The 19,916-nt window shown below is 35.7% G+C and overlaps 1 protein-coding gene across 3 annotated transcripts in view; it reads left to right on the top strand.

Moving 5' to 3' along the window:
* SPoCk (secretory pathway calcium atpase) overlaps positions 1-19,916 on the top strand; it is a 518,064-nt gene that overhangs the window by 100,501 nt on the left and 397,647 nt on the right. For all 3 annotated transcript variants that reach the window (XM_090398525.1, XM_090398527.1, XM_090398526.1), the window contains exon 3: positions 9,252-9,341. In XM_090398525.1, coding sequence (XP_090254651.1) covers positions 9,252-9,341 — 90 coding nt within the window. The remainder of the gene's footprint in view (positions 1-9,251; positions 9,342-19,916) is intronic.

Here is a 19,916-nt window from a genome sequence, read left to right as displayed (position 1 = left end):
TAACCTGGCAAGAAACAGAAAAGCAGGCACTCCACCAGCTAAAAACGTGCAACACCCCTTGAAGAAGGAATCCATCAATGAATATCACACAGCTCGTATGCTGCAGCAGTCACCTCAAAGGCTAAATCAGCAGAACCTATGCCCAGCAGTCAAAACACAGCTGCCACCGGGGAGATGCCAATGGCTTTCAGCAAGACCAACCCCAATCAGAGTGATACAAACAAGTTCTTAAAAAACACTCAAGTCATCTTCACGATGATAAGCAGTGAGTAATACGCCTGGTTCAAACAACTTCATACAGATCGCATTTTGGAATGCTAACGGCCTAAGCAGCAAACTCCTGGAACTACAAGAATTTACAGCAAGACATAGAATAGACATAGACATCCTCTTAATCAACGAGATGCACCTTCGGCCCTGCGACAACCCCAAACTAAGGAACCACGCACTACTTAGGAATGACAGACTCAATGCCAGAGGAGGTGGAATGTCTATCTTTGTCAAAAAAGACATAAGATACAACGAGATCAAGAAGACAATGACTACAAACCTGGAAGAGACTGGAATTGAGATACATACCAGCAATGCAGGTAACCTAAAGCTAAATTCAGTCTACAACCCTCCAGGCAAACCACTACTAGGCTCGGATCTCTCCCAGCTCCTCGACACAAACGGAGCAACAGTTGTGGTGGGAGACCTAAACGCAAAACATCCCGCATGGAACAGTAGGAACTCCAACAACAACGGGAAGAGCCTACACACGTTCGCTATGACAAGAAACATCATCATAGCAGGTCCTGCCGAACCAACACACTACGGACCGCTGGGAAGACCTGATGTGCTGGATATAGCCATTTTCAGGAACACCTCGCACCAATTCCAGTTACAGGTAGTCAATGATCTTAGCGCCGACCACAATCTGGTACTACTAAGCCTAGGCGGGGAGACAGAAATCATTCCCAGGAAGTCCTTCAGAAATTTCGAAAAGCCGAATGCTACTCTCCGCAACCTCACAGGACCCGTTCCAACCATCTCCTCACCTAAAGAAATAGATACAGCGATCAGAAAACTGGAAAGCACAATCCAAGCTGGCCTTGCAGCAGCTTCCACTGTTACTGCTCCAGCTCGAGCCAACCTGCTCCCAGAAGAGATTCTAAAGCTCATCCGCAGCAAAAACAGGATCAGACGTCGTTACCATACAACACTATCCCCACAGGATAGACAAGAGCTAAACAGGGCAAAAACCTAGTCCGATACATGATCAAAGATCACAAGAACCAGCTGTGGGAGAAGAAGCTAAGCTCCTTAAACACCAAAGACAACTCATTGTGGAAAATGACTAAAGCCCTTTGCCGTGACTGCCCCAACATTCAGCCAATCCACGGAGAAAGGGGCATAGCCTACCGAGACGATGAGAAAGCAGAAGCCTTCGCGGACACCCTGGAACTGCAATTCAGCCCAAACTATGCACATGCGGACTTACATTTCATTGAAAAAATACATAGGCATGTCCACTGTGCACTACATCAAACCAGCAGCCAAGAAAACACAAGCTTTGCTACACCAAAGGAAGTACACCAAATCATCAAGAGCCTCAACAACAGAAAGGCCCAGGTCCTGACAAGATTTCAAACCAAACCATAAAAGCACTCCCCCATAAAACAGTTATGCATCTAGTGGCTATCATCAACGCGATGCTAAGACTCAACTACTTCCACACTCGCTGGAAGCAGGCAGATGTAATCCTCATCCATAAACCAGGAAAAGCCTTACCTCAATTCCCCCAGAACTACAGACCTATCAGCCTCCTATCAAATCTGGGAAAAATTGCAGTAAAGATAATTCTGAACTGCCTACAAAACGAAATGGACAAGATCAACCTAATCCCAAAAGAACAATTCGGATTTCGCAAAGGCCGCTGCACAACCCAACAGGTCCACAGACTTATAGAATTCATAACTTCTGGATACAACTGGAAACAACACACAGGTGCAATCTTCCTGGATGTGGCGAAAGCCTTTGACAAAGTATAGCACAAAGGCCTCATCCACAAACTAATAGCTGCAAAATACCCACTAAACCTTGCCAAAATCATAGAATCCTATCTGAAAGACCGAAAATTTCAAGTTAAGCTACGTGGTCTCAGATCCCCCATGAGAAGCATCACAGCAGGTGTCCCGTAAGGCTCCCTCCTATCGCCGCTATTCTTCAACATTTTCATCTCAGACGTACCAAGCACAGCATCAACCACCATGGCTTTCTATGCAGACGACATGGCAATACTGACCAGATCACTCGGGCCACACTTAGCCACACAACGACTACAAGACGCAGCAACAAATCTTGAAGAGTGGTTTCAGAAATGGAGGATAGATGTCAACGCCGACAAGAGCACGGCCATACGCTTTACAAGAAGGAAAGCAACCCACCACGGAGCAGTCACGATGTTCAACACTGATATCCCATGTCAAAAGGAAGTAAAATACCTGGGAATCAAACTGGATAATCGACTCGGCTTCAACCCCCGCATCTCACATGCCTGCAACAAAGCCAACTCAGCTATAACTCAACTCTACCCTCTACTCAACCGAAGAAGCAAAGTCAGTACAGAAAACAAACTAACAATATACAAAACAATCATCAGACCCATACTAACGTACGGATCGCCGGCATGGAGCCACACCTCCCCCAGCAACATCAAAAGACTACAGGTACTACAAAATAAATGCCTCTGAATGATCTTTGATGCCCCGTGTTTTGTTAGGAATGCTCTCCTCCACCAAGACGGAAACATGCCAGACATACCTTCGTATCTCAACCAGACTGCTGCCAAGTACTTCGCCCAGGCATCACTCCATCCCAACCAACTCATTCGTGATGCATCAAATTATGATGAAAATGACAGATGGAGACACAAACTCCAGAAGGCAGCTCTGATCATCGCTTCAAACAATTCTACACACCCTAATTCAGGTGAGCCAGGCACTCAAAAATTTCTCATTATTAATAATTACAATCTAGCAATGAAGGGATAAAAATCCAAGGGATTGATGTCCATCTCGCCATTAAAGTTAACTATTTCATGGTTGTGCACCACACACCCGGAATATATGCTCCTGACACACACACACACACACACACACACACACACACACACACACACACACACACACACACACACACACACACACACACACACAGAGGATGATCAAAATTAAAGTATCCCTGTTTAAGGCCTTGTGGACTGCCACCCAGTGATCAAAATGCCGTGAAACTTTGCAGGAATACATTGTGCATCATGGGGCTAATCTAAACTGATAGGTCACTTAAATAGAATGGTGAGGAAAGGTTATCACAATGGGAGTTTGATGTGCAGGAAAGAGACCCAGAGGAAGACCAAGGTTTAGGTGAATTGATTCAGTCAGGAATGTTTTAGAAGCACAGAATGTTAGATATGACAATATTGGAGTGCTCACAATAATAGATTGATTTGGAGGAAAATTGTTGATAGGAGATTGATAATAATGTAAACTTAATCATGTAGTGCTGTCATAGTAACTTGAACACCCCTCCCCCCCTTGGTGTAATATCAGGTAATTGATGATGAGGTTTAACATCTGAAAAGTTTCTATGACAGTCTTCTCTAGTTTGAATCAGAATTTAATGCTTGTGCTGTTTTTTTTTTTAAAGTGTACCATCTCTTTGTGCAGCAGAAATCACAAAAGCACAGCACATGTAATACTTCTTAATACCCAGTAATTTAACACGTAATACAAGCTGCATCTTTAAAATAAATATGAATGACCCAACAGATTATACCCTATCTTCACCTTGCAGAAGGTGTTTTGTGGTAATTCCAGTATTATAGTGACATGTGGTAGTCAGTCCAGAAATTTTTTAATCAATTTTTTATATATTCATTACATATTTCAAAGAACCATGAAGAGAAAATGCAAAAAATAAGAAAAGCCTCTGATTATTATATTGTTGATAGCAATATCCTATTTCAGGATAATACAAGAGGATACAGAGTATTGGAAGTGATCATCATTTAGTTTTAAGTAGGATAAAAATGAATATCACATTGAAAGAACAATATGTAAGAAAGTTTCAAAAAGAATTAAAGTTGAGCAGCTTTTATAGGTGAACTTGAATCTTTGTTAACAACAAATATTCAAGATAAAAATTTTTCTTTAAGAATCAAACCTTGGGGTGTTAATGGCAAATTCTGAATAAAATACTGATCACTTCAGCTAGGGAGGCATATGGCAAAGTTGTCACAAGAAGCAGTCCTGGAAAAACAAAGCGCATACCACCAGAAGTTCCTGGCAAATAAGTCTGCAGATGTCCTAGAAGAATAGAGAAAAATGTAAGACAAATGTGAAGGTGGCTAAACAAACATCTTGAGAAGACTTCAGTAAGAACACAGAATATAATTCGGTGCTTAGGCTTATATGTTGATTATTATAAATGTTGTTCCAGGAAAATAACAATGTTGACTAAATAATAACTAACTAATAACAGACGATTATTATACTTGTAACAACATGTTTACGCAGGCACACTTCCGTAAATGAGAATGAACAGGAGAAATATAGGGAGGTTCATCAGATCAGTTATGCTTTTTATTCCATTATAGGGAGTAGATGAGAGTTGCTGATAAGAGAAGTAGTTTGATACAACCTTATTTGTTCAATTTAGGAAAGTTTGTGAGTGTATTAAGCCTAAAATAAAGAAACCCATTTATATTATTATTATTTTTTTATTGCTTCAAGAAATAGATAATTTATATTATCTATTTAATTTGTAAAAGAAAAAAAAAAAATCTTCTCATGTGGATTGCTATGGTATAGAGGCTTGTGTGTTCCTATGATTCTGGGAGTGATACCATCAGATCCTGGCAGGACCATTCTAGGTAGCAAGGTCATGGGTGGGGAAGGTTCCAGATTAAGCACAATGAGAGAACTTAGCACCTGACTAGGCAGAAGAAAATATTCTATTTTTCTGTGGCAGAAATGGTAGAAAAGTACTGAAGCAGAACAAGAATCCCCTGATTGTCATGGTTTTCATTGCTTTTGAAATTCAATTTCCAAACTATTAGGTGCTGAATGTCAGTTGTAGTGTATCAAAAGGTCCCACATTTAAACAAGCCATTCAATGACATCGTTGACAACAGAGAATACCATCTAATCAAGCCATTAATGGCCAGGCAAAACACAGTTCACAATCATCTCTCTCTCTCTCTCTTTGTCAGTTGGTCACCAACCCTACTTTCCTATTTCCATAAAAAGGCTCTGATGAATTCATTATCAGAGCACTTACGTTATTTATTTTCAATATTGATGACAACACAGAATAATAAGAAAATAACTAATATTTACTGATATTTTGCTGGAATTATATCCAGCATCTTCAGAGCCACATTATGCAAAACGACAACAGTTTGGTATAACAGTGGGACTAGTTTAAAAAAATTGTAATGGACAACATAAGGAACTAAAGTCCTAATTGGCCCCATCTCTTCTGGATAAAGAGAGAGAAAACAAGTATTAATTAGATCTTAAAATGACTGTCCTCCAGATTTTTGGTAAATCGATACAGCCATACTTGTTCAAGTTTGGAGTATGTTTTAAAGCTGCTGCTGATTCCCAAAACAATATCTCTGACTTATGAGTTGTGTATAGCACGTTTGTTTTCTTCCATTTGATATTGTGTGGTGGTATCCAAGTAATGGTCTGCTAGACCTGACTTGCCATAAGGATAGTGCCAGATATATTTTTATGTTCTCCAAGGCAGATGTCAAGTTCTTCCTGCCTGTCCATAGGCAAGAAGTGTCCAGGTCACAAGAACAAGACACTTCATATACTCTTAGATATGATAAAGAAGATAGTTTGTCCTTAGGTGAACGGCTGAGATTTGACATAAGGTTTAAATACTGTGTGTAGCTGATGTTTATTGATATTGAAAAAATCTGGGAAACAGTAATTTAAGATCTAATTAATATTTGTTTCCTCTCTTTTTCCAACATAGATGGTGCCTAATTAGGACTTCAGTTCCTTATGTTGTCTATTACAATTTTTTTTTTAAACTACCCCCAGTGTTATACCAAATTGTTGTGTTTCACGTACTGTGATACTGTTTTTGTGCTATGAAGATGCTGGATATAATACCAGCGAAATATCAGCAAATAAGTTAATAAATATTATTTTCTTATCATTCTGTGTTGTCATCAATACTGTGAAAATAAATAACATGTACTGTGAATGCATCAGCATTTCCACGCATATCAGAGCACTTAATTCAAGGAATTGGCAACAAGGTCTACTGTCTCGTAGACAGTAGACCTTGCCAATTCATGACCTTCATCACTCAGTGAAATGCCATCACACTGCATATTGAAGACTATGAAGTTACTATGTTTGGCCCCCATAGCTAAGGTTCCACTTCCTATTCATCCCCCCCCCCCACTAACACCACTACCTTTCATGTCTTATGAGGTTAATAATGCCCTCAAGGAAATCAGTTTGTAAAACTTGAGTTACTTGAAGTGGGCTGTTTTTGAATAGGTAAGCTACATATGATGAAATCATTGTCCTCTGTGTCTGTGGTCTTTCCAAGTCCATAAATTAGCTATCCATTACACTATAGTTGATTTGTATGGGTGCCTTTACTCACCATCTTTGCCATAATATATCTTTCTAATCTTCTTTCAAACCTCACTGGTCACACCAGCTCTTACTTTAAATACAGCATTGACTTGAAAGATAAAATTAAAGATCTGTGTCTGCTGGATTAAAATAATGGTTTCCTTTGGTGTAGTTACCTTATTCATCAATATCTTCAGTTATTGCAAGCTAATTTCCCTGAGAACATTATCAGTCTATTTAAACACACCCATCATCACAGGCTATTTTACTTTGCAGAATAAGTTGAACAATCAGATTGAAGGATGAAACATAAAGCAGTGATGAACAGTCCTTTACCAGCTTTAGCTTATTATTTCATGGAATATATAGAAAAACAATTCTTCAGTACCATTTTCCTCTGACCTTGTATTATCTGGTTTTTATTTGCAAATAATATCTTTGCAGTTTGATCCCACTCAGAGACAAATTACTATAATTTTTTTTTTAGAAAATAAAGTCCTTGTATCCTGTCAAATTCACTGTTGCACTTGAATCTAAAAACAGTTTTCCCCATTTTGGATACTTCAATAATTCATATTTTTACTCTGATAATCTAAGTTCTGGGAAAAGGTCACCATTAACTGATCATAATTTTTAAATATTGATTGTTATTTAATTTTTTCTTGTACATGCTCTCCACTGTTCCTTTAATGCATTTACCTGTCGTGCTGTTGTGACTGAGATAAAGTGCTTGCTGCGTGCACTTTATCTTGAGATTCATGTTTTGAATATAGTGAATTGATCTTCTCTTCTCTCTTTGACGATGTCTACATAACATTGGACAAAATATATTGGAATTTTAGTAAATTCTATTTTTTATTTATTTATTTAGCACAGTTACATTAAACATAGTACACAGTCTTATATCTCTGCACTTCAAAATGCAAGACTCTGCTTATATTAAATTACGATCATGCTCTTCTGTCCAAGCTAGAAGTCTGTTCAAACCTTCCTGAAGGGAATTAACATCAGCAGCAATCCTTATAATTCTCCTGAACTTTGTATCATCAGTAAATAGCTGAAGATTCCTGTCAATTCACATGATATTATTTTAAACAAGTTTAACAACAGGTGCCCAAGAACAGAGCCCTTGGATACACAACACTGGTTACCTTTTTTTTTTTTTTTTTTTTGAGAGACTGCTTTATCATACACAACGTATATTGGTAATTCAGAGACCAGTCTATCTAAATATACTATCCATTCCTGTCCTCTGCAGCTTGTACAACAACTTATCATAAAATGCAAGTATATTGATTGTTAAGACAAGACCATGCTGACCTTTGTAAAGAATACTATATCCATCAACCCAATCTTGTATTCTATTTCTAACCAATCTCTTCAGTACTTTGACTACAACAATTATACAGACCAGTCTATAATTGGAAACTTCTGATTGTGTATTGGTATCATTTTGCCCTCTTTCTACTTCTCAGTAACCTTACCCACTGCATGACTTTCATTAAATAATCAGGTCAAGGGTATAACTAACTGATGCACACTCTTTAAAAGTATATTTAGATATGTCATCCATTTCCACAGCCTTATTAATATCTGACTCAATCAACATCTGATACACCTCTGATTCTTTCACTTACAATTCTAATAATAATTCCACTGTACCTTTTGCAACATTCACTCTGCTGTAATGACTGTCCACCTCTTCACCCTGCCATAATTATTCTTCCCATTGCTTACTATATAGCAGTAGAATTCCCTTGAATTAACCTTGGCCTAACCATGTCTCTTGTACTGCACCTTTTCTTTTTTTTTTACCATGCTCATCACCTCCCCACCCTGCACTTTATACCCTTTATGGACCTGATCACCACTAACTGTCTTGTACCGCTTCCATAATATTTTCTTTTTCAACATAGCTTGCTCAATTTCACAATTCATCCATTTCACTCCTATTCTGTTTACTTGCTTAACCATTGGTATTCCATGATGCTTGTGTCTGATACTGCCTTATGCATTCCCATGTACAGTCATCATCTTTTCTGCACAGCTCATCTACCAAATGTATTAATGCTAGTTGACCACTGAGCTTTCCATAATTATCCACTTTATAATTCCACATATATCATTTTTTTTTTTTTTGCAGTAACCTTTTTTTGTTTCACCACTTCCCAAACTAGCACTTCATGATCACTCTCACCAGCCAACGGCAGTGTTATCATGATCATCATAACACTAATTACTGGTTTAGACCATATTGGTCTGTTCCAGTCTCATTATCTATCCAATATCCTTTTTTGAGATCTGCCCTGCCTTCTCTTTCCAATTGGCATATATTTTAGTATTTGTTTAGGATGTCAGGCGTTGGCCATTCGATTTACATGTTCAATCCATTTTTGTTTATAATTGTTTAGTTTTTCTTCTAATGTGGTAATACATAATTAATAACCTCATTACAATAGTGAATAGAAAATAACTTGAGATGATTGTGTAAAAAAATTAGTGGTGGTTGTATTAAAAATTGTTGTGTTTAATGTAATGGTTATTGTGCTTCTCTGGAAGAATTATGTGGTTGTGATTTTTGATGTGTGATTTTTTTTTTTACAGTTCCAGAATCCCCTTATAGTTCTTCTTTTGGCTTCAGCTATAGTTAGCATTTGTATGCAGCAGTTTGACGATGCATTCAGTATTACAGCAGTAAGTACAGTTGCACTGTTTTTATATTATAGTTAATTTAAGGAAAAATTATACAATTTGATGCTGTGACCAGGTAGCAATGCAGATGTTAACCTGCACAGTATATAATTCATATTAAAGTTAATAATGGTTGGTAAATTTAACTTTGTCATATCCACATGTCAAATTCTTTTTCATATTTTGCATGCTGTGTTGCAAAATTAAGTCTTCTCCTGGTTTTCTCAAATATATACTTGTGACAAACCATGTTGCACAGTAGAATATAGAAGCAAACGGGAGCATGCTAAATGACTATAATTATGTACATATGAATGAAGCATAATTTAGTCAACATCCTTCTAGCAAGTTGTTGTTATACGCTGCCATATTAGTCATTTCATGCAAATGTAGCACAACTAGAGCATTAAGATCAGCTGTGACTGATGTTAAAAGATGGAAACAGCAGTGTTGGGAAAGGAAAGAAACAGGGAAACCACATAAATTGACTTGAAAGGAAAAGAAGAATATGCTGAAAATAGTTGTGCATTCATTCGATTTTCTCAACTAAGAGTTCCAACTATTCACTGCTATATAGATGGAAAGACCTGGTTTCAAAACTTTCTATGAAGCAAAGACCTTTGATAAGGAGTGTTCATCCGAAGGTGAGTTAGCTGATATCATATAGAAGTGTCAAGGTTTTTTTCCATGGAAACTTGCATTTCATTCTGCAAAACACTAGAAAACCAGACAGAATACATACAATTAATAGTATGTATAATACACTGACCTCATAATCTTAGTTGCTTTGGCCATAATTCAAAACAGCCTAGCCCAAGTGCTGTACAGGTTTGGGCCAAAACATTATTCTCTAACTTCATAGATTCGGTTTTCTACTTGGTGCCAAATATGATCTTAAACAATGCTTATGTCCAAAATATAGTATAGAGCTCACCATAATTGGAAATGAGATGTTGGTAAGCTATAATATGGAATGATGAATCACAATACAGGTAACCCTCATATAACTTGGTACTTATACAACTCAGTTTCAATATAACGTGGTCTACAAATTGCAGTAACCGTTGTTCAACGCAGTTTCGATATAACACAGTCAACAAATTGTAGAAACCCTTTATCTTTTCATATATTTTTCACCACGCGACTTAAAAATCAAATTTTATCTTCATTAAATTTGCATCTGCCCATATCGCGCATGTAGTTATAAGCACCCTTTAGCACGTGTATGTCAATTGTTTACCGTATAAAGTCTTCATTGTTGAAAATTGTCTTCATTTGCTGCCAGGAAAGCACATTAAAAATCATAAGTATGTTAATCTCAAGCTGAGCACTTTATTTTCTGGTGAGTTACATATAATATGTAATGCTTTTCTTTTTTTTTTATAAAAGCCACTTAGAGGGCTTTTGCGATATGGTTGAAAACGAAATTAGTGAATTAATTGATGAGGAAATAGATTTAGATTAGGAGGAACTGGTACAATTAATGATCCCTCAATAATGGTACAATAATGATCCCTCAATGGAGTGCTCTGGAAAATTCACAAGACAATTGAATATTTGTTTCGGTCCATATTATGAACTTAATAAAAAATTACAGCATAATGTTAAGTAAGGTCTTATTACTGACTTCTTGATAACTAAACTAGCCAAAGTATGCAATGAGAATTATACAGATGATGTCCAAGAGATATCAAGTGATGATGACGTCCAGCCACTCATAAATAAAGAACATCTACGAAATGTTCGTTTTGAAGACTAAAATATGCACTTAATTTTATTTTGCTTGACATTTATGCATTATGTGCAAGGAAGTTTACATACAATTTGTAATTTTATAAGTTTATACTATGTATTTGTTTCATAGTCTATATGTTTTTTAAACTTACATGAATTACCTGAATTAAATAAAATATATTTTGTTGAGTATGTCATTATTGTTTATATAATTAAAAAAAAAAGATTTCGGAACATAACCCTACTTTTTCTATGTGATCTAAGTCTTGCATAACATGCCATTTCTATGGAACCTAATATCTGCATTATACGAGGGTTACCTGTACATGATTTAACCACACTACCGGCCAAGACGGCTATAGACGTCAAAAATTGTAATACCATTGATATTGCATTGAAATATATGATGGATATGAAGTGTATGAGGATGCATATTTTATCCATAATGGCCGGTTAGGTGGTTAAATCAGTTTGACATGTTTGGTTATGTCAGCTGCAAGCAGATCATTACTGGGATGTATCATCCTATTCATTAAGTTGTGGCAATAGTGTTATGGTATAATGATGTTTTTTCTATTTGGATTTGGACCCTTTGTCATAATGCCTGGAGAAATTAATAACAGATATTTATATTGATAAATTGGACAGTTATGTTGCTTGCACTGTGTTAGTTCTATATAAATTACTCAATTGAGTAAGAGCATGATAATGTACATTGTCAAGGTGCATTAATGTAATAATTACCATGTTATTTAGAGCCTTCATAGCTCAGTTGGTATCAGTAATGGTCTTTTTTTTTTTTTAGTTGGGATTTAAATACCTGGATTTGAATCCCATCAAGGACACAAAGAATCTTTATAAGGGCTTGTCACCTGAAAGTAAGTTAGCTACTCTCATATGGAGGTGGCAGTTTTTTCTTGGAAACTTTAGTTTTTTCATCCCACAAAATGGACAAACTGGCCATAGGAATATGCAATTAACAGACATACATTTATGGAGAGATAATTATGTATTATTATAAGTGTTAATTATTAACGCTTATAATGAATTACGTTAATTATTTATCAACTGTTGTTATTCTGTGTAAGTGTTAATTATACAGAATTAACAGACATAATGCACTGGTCTCATATTGCTTCAGCCATAATTCTAAAACAAGCAATCAGCAAATTCATGTTAATACTACAAGAGCTGTAAATGAAGAAATGGAAACACTAAGTTTATGATGGCTACCAGAGTTCCAATCTGAAACTTAGAGATAATCTCTGGGAATCAAAATCTTGGTTGAAGGAGAAAACTGACACAGCATTTTCACTAGAGAAACAGAAACTGACTACCATTTCAGTGGAGGAATTAGTTTATATCTATTTAGTGGGCACAGTTATAGCAAATTATGTTGTATTAAAAGAAGAAATCACATAGAAAGTTTCTAGTTTGCAAATTGGCAAGTGCTCTTAAGGAATATAGAGAAAGAGCTACAGAGAATATTGAGAAAGGAAACCTTTATATGAAAATACAGTGGAACCTCTGTTGTCAAATGCCTCTCATCTCGAACAAATCGGTTCCCAAACATATTTTCCAAACCAAAAATGCACCAGTTTCTGAATGGAATCTCAGTTCCCCGAACAGGCAAACCGGCAACCATGTGATTCCCAGACTGAGATGTACAGTGGAGAGCGTCACGCGCCGCAGCCTCCATTTCTTTGTGTTTTGCTGGTTTTTTTAATAAATTATTATTAAATAAGCCACCACGGGACCGAAGAAGGACATTGATAGCAACAAAGCGAAAAGAAAAGTTGTTAGAACCACGATAGAGGTGAAACAAGAAATCTTATCCAAACATGAAAATGATGTTCGTGTCTCAGATCTTGCTATGCAGTTTGGTATGGCGATATCAATGATCTGTACAATACTCAAAAATAAAGATGCGATCAAGGGAGCTGATGTTGCAAAAGGAGTTAAAGTACTAAACAAAGATCTCAGACGATTGAAGAAGTGGAAAAATTGTTGCTGATTTGGATAAACGAGAAACAGGTAGCTTGGGTAACCAAGCAATATTTTTATTCAGTGAATTCATGAAGTCTTTGCCCCAAATGTGAGAAAATATCCTCAAGATAAAAATTTTCCATTAAAATGCCTTCTTGTGATGGACAGTGCTCCTGCTCACCCTCCAGGCTTGGAGGACAAGTTGGTGGAGGAGTTTGATTTATCGCAGTGAAGTTCCTATCCCCTAACACGACTCCTCTAATCCAGCCCATGGACCATCGGGTCATTTTGAACTTTAAGAAATTCTACACCAAAGCACTATTTCAAAGGTGTTTTGAAGTGACCTCTGACACAGAATTAACACTCAGAGAATTCTGGAAAAACACTTCATTATCCTCCATTGCTTAATTCTTGACAAAGCCCGGGTGCAAGTGACTTACAGGACCATAAACTCGGCCTGGAGGAAATTGTGGCTAGACTGTGTAGCAGACAGCGACATTCAGGGCTTTGAGGCTGAGTATGTTGTTGTTGTCGATGATGTTGTGTCTCTGGGCAAAAGCATAGGCTTGGAAGTTGGCAATGCTGATGTTGAGAATCACAGGAATGAGCTTTCCATGGAAGAATTGGAACACCTTCAGAAGGAGCAGCAAAAGACGGTGATTGAAGAAATGTCTTCAGAGAAAGAGGAAGGAAGGGAGGATTCCTAGTTCTTTGATCAAAGAAATGTGTGTGAAATGGGATGAGGTGCAAAGTTTTGTAGAAAGAGATTACCCCTTTTTCGTCTATATTTTATCTATTTATTGTGTTTATTCTTTTTATGTAAGATTTTATGCATTTTCATTAGTTTTGTATATGATTTTATGCATTTTCATTAGTTTTGTATATGATTTTATGCATTTTCATTAGTTTTGTATATGATTTTATGCATGAAGTACTGTTCTAAAGGGTTTAAATAAGCAATCATCTGGGGTTCGGGAACGGATTATTCCATTTTACATTAATTTTTATGGGAAAATGGTTTCAGTTTTCATACAAATCGGTCTTCAAACAGCCTTTAGAAATGAATTGTGTTTGACAACTGAGGTTCCACTGTAGATGAACAAAAGTTATTGGAAAATTTTGGCAAAAAAAAAAAAAAAAAGAAGTAAACATTATGAAGGTGGTAAAATGCTATGGAGGCTATTAAAAAAAAAAAATGGAAGAAAGAGGACCACAGAAGAAATCACAGATCATAAAGATAAAAGTGATATAAAAATTTAAGATAATCACATTTTGGATGCCTGGAGCTATTTAAAAGTTTTAAATGAGGTACTGTTCTACCACAGATGTGAAAACTTCGGCTGGTACAATGCTAAGAAGAGTCAATTCATGTTGAAGGGATGAAAGAAATAAAGTGATGTACAAATTCGTCACCAACATGTGAAATAATGTTTTACATACATAAAATTTTCCAACTGTTGTACAAGCAAAATAGTTACCACTTTAAAAATTAGAATTTTCATAAAAGAAAAGCTAATTTTTGGACGCGTAATAATAAACACTCATCCCACAAAACGCATTGATTACCTATTATCAGAATGGATTCACCTTCTTCTGCCATGCACAGAGGTGTAAAGGGCATCTCGTATCTATGGTTGGACAGAACTGTGACAGAAAATATCAAGGAGGAATGCAGTCATGAGTATATTTTGGCACAGAATTAGAAAAAGACACCAGGAAAGTTGAACAGCAACCTGGAGTGGAAGATGGCTTTAAACTGAAATGCATAAATGTGAAGGTTTAAGTAGCATTCAGAAATAATAGCTCTGTTGTGGAGGCATTACTTTCAGAATTTCACTAATGTCTCTCCCCCACTCCCCACTAAAATAAATAAAAACGAGAGAGAGAGAGAGATATCAGTGAAATAAAAAACAAAATATAGTTCAAAGTATTTTATTTTCATACACTACTAATCAACATAATCATTTCTTTCAGTTTTTTTCATGCCTCTACTTTGTTTTTTCAAACAAAATAGCTATCCTTTAAGATATGTATTCAGTTTAAGAAATAACCAGAAGTCCAATGGAGTTGAGTCCAGGATTATAATCAGCAGGCAAATCGGTTTGAAAGCACTATTTCTTGTGTGATCACTGAAGTTAAGCAAACCAGACCCCATTTAATAATATGATAGAAGATGATATAGGGAGGGTGTTTGGGGGAGGAGAGAGAGAGAGAAAAGAATTGGGAGAGGAGTATTATTAATGATTGCCAATGAACTGCATCCAAAGAGAGGAGAAGTTCAACTGCAGGCCAGTGAAAATAGCAAATTCTCTGATGCAATCTTGTGTGAGATAGTGACCAGCAAAACAAAATATACAGTTGGTTGCTTTTATAGACCAGGGGATGATGAGGATAGTATCAATCAGCAAATAAGTTCAATGAGTGGAGGGTGGGTAAATATTATGGGGGACTTCAATTATGGGAACATAGATTGGAAAGAGGAGAGGACACGTGGGAAGAAGGAAATGGAATTATGCAGTTACTAATTACCTGAGGCATCATGTGATAGAATGTATTAGGGGGAGAGTGCTAGATCTAGTAATTGCATAAGAGAATTTTTCTATAACCATGACCAAATTGTCACCAATTGGTGAGAGTGATCATCTAGTCTTGACCTGGGAGCTGGGCTGAATGTATGGAATATTTATTTAAGAGGAGGATATATGTGGAATTATAAGTCTGGTAATTATGACAAGCATAGGATATTGCTTGGATCAGTGGCATGGCATGTGAAACTGTAAGGGCTGAGTGTTGATAGTGCATGGGAAGCAGAATACATACCTAGAGTCTGGAGAATAAATCAAATGGAAGTTAAATGGATGAATACTATTATTAAGCTGGCGCTACAAAAAAAAAATGTGGAGGGAATTCATAAAAGAAAGGTGACCAGCAAGCACATGAGGAGTACAAAGCATAGGCCAAAGATAACCCTAAAGACTTCTTTCAGTATGTTGCAAGTAAAAGAAAGAATATTTCTGGCAGAATGATTTTAATGAATGACAAAATTAGAGAAATAACTGAATGAAATAAAACAATAGAATTTCTAAATGCATACTTTGCAAGAGTATGTTATCCAGGTGGAGACATTGCAGTAACAAGAGAGGCAATGGTTTATATGGAAACTGAGGTAAATTAATTGGAGGTTCATAGCATATTACAGAATCTTGTTGTGAATACAGCTATGGGATTAGATGATATACCCGCTTGAGTTTTATGAGAAGGTGCTAGGGAGTTCGCATTGCCTTTGACCATAAGGGGGTGAGTTAGTACAAAAGGGGGTGAGAAGAGGGAAATATAGTTCCATTGCATAAAGGAGGCTCCAAAACTAATGTAGCAAATTAATAATCAATCAGCATATCAGGAGGTGTAGTCAAGGTACTGGAGAAGTTGGCCAAGAGTAAAATACAGGAATGGATAGACAGAAATTGGATGCTATATGGGGGTAACATGGTTTTGAGAAGGGTAGGTTGTTCCTCAGTAACTTGTCCACATTTTATAATGCAGTGACAGCTGAGTTGGCTGAAGTGTTACTGCTGGACTTTACAAAAGCCTTTAACAGAAATAACGCACGGAATTCTAATCCGTAAATTGCAGCACATGGGAATGTTGAAATGGATAATATGGTGATTGATAGAGAGAGATATCAGAGAGTAGTTTATTCAGGAGTAGAGTCCAGTAGAAGCGCTGTGACTAGTGGCATACCACAGGAACCTCTACTATTCTTGGGCCACTACTATTTAATTTGTTCGTTAATGATATAGGAAAGGATCTGAGAGGAACTATTCAGTCATTTGTCGATGATGTGAAATTAGGTAGAACAATAGTTAATACAGATGATGTTAAATTTTGCAGGATGATTTGGATAGACTTTCAGTCTGGGCAAAGGAGAATGGATATCAGTTTAACCATGCTACCGGCCAGGACGTATATATATACGTCCACATTTCCATGGATGCGAAGTGCATATTAAAATTGTAATACCATTGATATTACATTGAAATTTATGATGGATACGAAGCTTTTGAGGGTGCATATTTAATGGCCGATAAGGTGGTTAATGTGCAAAGTATAAGGTTAGTACCAACTGTGAGTCTCTACAGTGAACTTTTATACAAGTTTATAATCATTGCTCTGCATATGATATTGAATTAATCGTTGAGGAGGGGGGGGGTAACTTGCAAAACACAGCAAGTAAAAAAAAAAAAAAAGCCTTACATTAAATTCAATAGTTATGATAAAAGAAATAAACAAATACCCAAAACTTAAAAAAAATTCAAGTGGAAAATAAAATTGTAACCATCTATACTTATTTAGGCTGATTAATGACCTCTTTCATTAATTCACTCCACTGTTTTAAACAGATGTGCAGTTTCTGTTGTTTACATTTTCTACAAATGTTTCTGGATACTGTTGTTCATCAGAATTGATAAATTCTCTTTCTACCCCCCCCCTTTCATTTTCAAATCTGTTAAAATGTAGCAAATACTCAGCACCTTTTGACTGTTCAATTCTAAACTTGCAGAACAAAACAGATTTTTATTATCTTCATAAATTCCTTGTGTTACTATTTTTCAAGTCTTCTTTGGGGGAATGGTTGACACTGAATATGAAAATCTGTCTTTCTTCAGGACCATAGTATATAGATTTTCAAATTCAGCATTAATCATCCCTTCCCTCATCCATGGAACTGGCTTACTATAGGTTGAACAGCTTGTAATGGATGGGATTACCATAAAGAAAAAAATAAAATGAAATCTCAAGAAGAGAAGTGAAGTTTTGAAAGAGATGTATACAAAAAAGGGATGTAATAAAGAAGTAGATCATAAAAATAGTATAATTAGATACATGAAAGTCTTCAGAAAATATATATATTAGAGAGAATGTTACACATGGTTCAAAAACATAATGGTATGGTTCAACTTAAACCATGTGGAGAACAACAGAATAGTTCCAAGATAGGACTGTGTAGAGAACAATAGATTAGTTCCAAGATAGGACTGTATGGAAATCCATGATAGTTAATCTCTTGGATGGAGGTAACACAAGCTAGATAGATAGATTATGATAAATACTTGCAAAAATGACAAAAAAAAATATAAACTTTCAAAAATTCTATGTTGAGCAAACTGTACTGTATTTAAACAGAAGAGTGTTCCAGAGTGATGTGTATTTGAATATACATGCATTGCTGTACAGGAATGTTAACTTTTTAGGTTCAAAACTTAACATCTGTATCTCTACTCAGTATCGACAGTGCCCTTTGTTGGAACGACTTGAATTCAAATACTATCTACCATGCAAAGAACCTTTATAAAGGCTTTTCAAGTGCAAACAAGTTAGCTAATCTCGTACAGATATGACAGTTTTTTTTTCATTCAGAAAGATATTCACCCAAATCCTTTCTTTTAATGAATTTGAATGAATGAATTGAAAGAATGAATTTGTTTTAATGAAATTTCTTTCTTTTAAAATGAATATTCACCCAAAAAATATATTCATTTGACAGACAGAAAACAATGTGGTTAAGATTAACCACCCTGTCATGGTATAATTAAATTTCCAAGAATCCAAGTTACTTGACCTTGATAGCCATTGAGGCTAACATGTAAGGAAAAGATGGTTCAAGGGTTGTTGGTGAACAATTTTTATTTTAATTGTTAATAAATTTTTTGTCACTATAATTTGACTAGATCATCTTTATTGATGACAGAACATTTTGATAATTCTCTAGCTGGAAGGAATTGATTTGGGATTGCTATTAACATTTGTTGAGGCATTTTAATTTTGAATTTTGCTAAGACCACTTTAATGAAAAATTAAGGGGTTACTTTCATTTGATTTATAAGCCAAATGACATGAGACTAAAAATAGCTATAATGAAATGCATTCCATGAAAGAGAAGATGCTCAATATATTACCCATATTGTATGTTGTGTGGGTAAAATCAGCAGTATAAGTTCAGGAAGAGAAGAGTTGTTAGAAGCATGAATAAGATTACTGTAAATTTTAGAGGATACTCTCTCTATTTGAATAAGAACAATTCTGCTGATACAAAATTTACTCTCCATCTTGTAAAAGGAGATAGAGTAGCTGTGCTCTGCATTACAGAAATTCGTTTATTGTTGGAAAAGTGAATTTTAGAAATTCTACATTTAGATATGCACAATAAATAAACTGAATGAAATTTTGAATTGGAGAAGGTCAAAAAGTTTTTTTTGTTGGATGGACGATTGTGGGAAATCTATTAGAATAAGAAAACATACATAATCACAGGACAGATATTTTAATAAGATTATTCTGTTAAAATACATATATTTCAGCTTGTGATGTCATGCTGATTTCTTTTTTTCTCTCCAAACAGTGTAATCTTATTAAAATATTTTTACTATTTTCTTGGTTAAATAAGATCAAAAACATAATTCGATATTCTACACTCTCTGTTTAAAAAAGAAACCAAACTTTTGATAGAAAATAAAACACAGGCCAATTATAATTATTCAAATAATTTATTTCAATCAATATACTCTCCCTCAGTTTCGATACAGCATTTGGCACGGTCAATTAATTCATTAAATGAGTTTTTTTATATCGGTTTTTGGGATAATGTCATTGTTAATTAAAAGAGAGATGTTAAATAGAGGTTAAATAAATTAAAATAGAGGATATTATCATAATATTAATACAGTCCATAGAGATGATCTCTGTTCAACAATTATTTTTTTAATTCCGAGTGTACCTATATGTTCACAAGGGTTCACTCCGATTGGTGCAATGACTTCCTTTTTTTACTGTTTCTTTCAGAATCCAAATAATCACTGA

This window comes from Typopeltis vanoorti, chromosome 9, assembly GCF_054136105.1.
Source record: "Typopeltis vanoorti isolate ZY-2024b chromosome 9, IOZ_Tvanoo_1.0, whole genome shotgun sequence".
In the NCBI taxonomy this organism is placed as follows: domain Eukaryota; kingdom Metazoa; phylum Arthropoda; class Arachnida; order Uropygi; family Thelyphonidae; genus Typopeltis; species Typopeltis vanoorti.
Note: the sequence above shows the minus strand (reverse complement) of the source record. Positions and strands in the feature narration are given on the sequence as shown.